Raw genomic sequence first — 2,140 nt, forward strand, 5'->3', positions numbered from 1 at the left:
TTCGGCAGGGGCCTCCTCAGCTGGTGGAGGCTGGACTTCGGCAGGGGCCTCCTCAGCTGGTGGAGGCTGGACTTCGGCAGGGGCCTCCTCAGCTGGTGGAGGCTGGACTTTGGCAGGGGCCTCCTCAGCTGGTGGAGGCTGGACTTCAGCTGGAGCCTCTTCTGCAGAAGCCTCTGTAGCTGCTAGAAGCTGAATTTCAGCAGAGGCCTCTTCTGCCGTTGTCTCTTCAGCTGGTGGAGGCTGAATTTCATCAGGAAACTCCACTAATGGAGCCTCTTTAGCTGGTGGAGGCTGAACTTTAACAGAATTCTCTGCATCTGCAGTGGCTGCCTCAGCCGCAGGAGTCTGTTCTGTTGGTGGCTCTATTTGGACATAGATGTTTTCAGTGGTTCTGGGCTCTGCCTTAGCAGTGGACTCTTCAACTAATGCAGGCTGTATTTCAGCTGGGAATGTTTCTGTTGGTGGAGGCTCTATTTCAGCAGGAGCCACTTTTTCAGCAGCAGAACCTTCTTGTACAACAGGTATAGTCACTTCTTGCTTAAGCTCGTCTTCTAAGAGTACCGGAGGACCATTTTTAGTCTCCCGAGTAAATGAAGTTCTGCTGATACTTTTCTGCCTAATTTCTTCATTGCTACTTGTTGCTGGTTGAAATACAGGGTGTTCACTAACCAAAATCTTTCCTGAGGGTGTATGTTTCAGGGCACCTTCCTTTGACTTTATAAAAGAACTATCTGGCCTGGAAATAACTACTATTTCTGATTCACTAAAGAATGTCTGTTGTTCCTTGTCCGCTTTTTCTACGTGTGGGATGTTCATCATGGTCCAGTCTCCAGTACAGCTGGTCTGCTGAGATCTGTCCATTTTTAGTTGAACTGAAGGGACGTTTGGTGGAATTTCTACTTCCTGAACACTCTCTGGCAATTCAATACCCGCTCCTCTAACACCAGCTGACTTTTCTTCAGGTACTACAGTTTCCTCAACTAACTTGACTTCTTTTTTCTCTTCTACAATGATATCTGTCTGGAGAGACTTACTAGTCATTTCCTGTCCATGCTTTCTCTTTGTCCATGTTTGCTGAAGTTCAGAAGATATTCTGAGAGACTTATAGGTGTTGGCAGGGTAGTTGCCTTTGCTTCCAGAAATATTAGCAATACTATGTGTAGCTTTGGGGCTAGATGATTGTGGCATGGCCATGTGTTTCTTTTTCTCTTTTATATCAGTTTGCTGGGATTTGTCTATCATTGGTTGGCTGGGTCGTCTTCTCTTTCGAATTTCTTGCCTCCGTGCTGAGATAGGCTGATCAGGGTCTTCACTTTCTTCCATTTTTAAGACTAGTGACTTCAAATTTATTAATTTTCAAGTAATGACCAAAAATCCCAAATGTACCAAGTGTCAAAGACTTTGCCTATCTTAGGTGTCATTCTGTTGAGTTCCCTCAGCAAAAAAGTAATTCATAAGTTATTGCATTCCATACCCACACTCTTGTTGGATCCCACCTTATTCAGTAAGCATCTTTCTTGCTTAGTCTCTGTTATAATTAGATACCACTTTTAGAAGTTTCCTTCAAGGGTCTATGACATCATAGCCAGTTCTGCCTTCAAGATTCCGTCAGTTGTGTTCCTAGGACTTTTAAACAGTATACACTCATAGGTAATGGCTGCAAGTGAGACATCTACTTTTTGAAACAAGTCAAGTTGAAGAAAGCATTTGTCTACAAAAGAACATCAGGTAAATTCCAGTAATGACACTTTCTAATTGCTGAAATTGATGCTTTTAAACTTTCAAATCTGTTCTTTTCATCCTATTATCAAAGATAGTAAGGCAGAATTGAGAATGCTGCATCCTATTTTCTTTCTTTCTGTTTTCTTTTTTTTTTAAGACAGAGTCTTGCCCTGTCAGCAGGTGCCAGGCTGGAGTACAGTGACGAAATCTCGGCTCACTGCAATCTTCACCTCCTGGGTTCAAGCATTTCTCCTGCCTCAGCCTCCCTAGTAGGTGGGACTACATGCACACGCCACCACGCCCAACTAATTTTTGTATTTTTTTTAGTAGAGTCAGGGTTTCACCATGTGGGCCAGGATGGTCTTGATTTCTTGACCTCGTGATCCGCCCGCCTCGGCCTCCCAAACTGCTGGGATGC

The 2,140-nt window shown here is 44.2% G+C and overlaps 1 protein-coding gene across 1 annotated transcript in view; it reads right to left on the minus strand.

Moving 5' to 3' along the window:
• Window positions 1-1,776, minus strand: part of FSCB (fibrous sheath CABYR binding protein) — a 2,938-nt gene extending 1,162 nt beyond the window's left edge. The window contains exon 1 of the mRNA XM_037731814.1: window positions 37-1,776. Coding sequence (XP_037587742.1) covers window positions 37-1,323 — 1,287 coding nt within the window. The 5' untranslated portion in view covers window positions 1,324-1,776. The remainder of the gene's footprint in view (window positions 1-36) is intronic.
• Window positions 1,777-2,140: the final 364 nt, after the last annotated feature.

This window comes from Cebus imitator, unplaced genomic scaffold (assembly GCF_001604975.1).
Source record: "Cebus imitator isolate Cc_AM_T3 unplaced genomic scaffold, Cebus_imitator-1.0 Scaffold423, whole genome shotgun sequence".
NCBI classification, from domain to species: Eukaryota; Metazoa; Chordata; class Mammalia; order Primates; family Cebidae; genus Cebus; species Cebus imitator.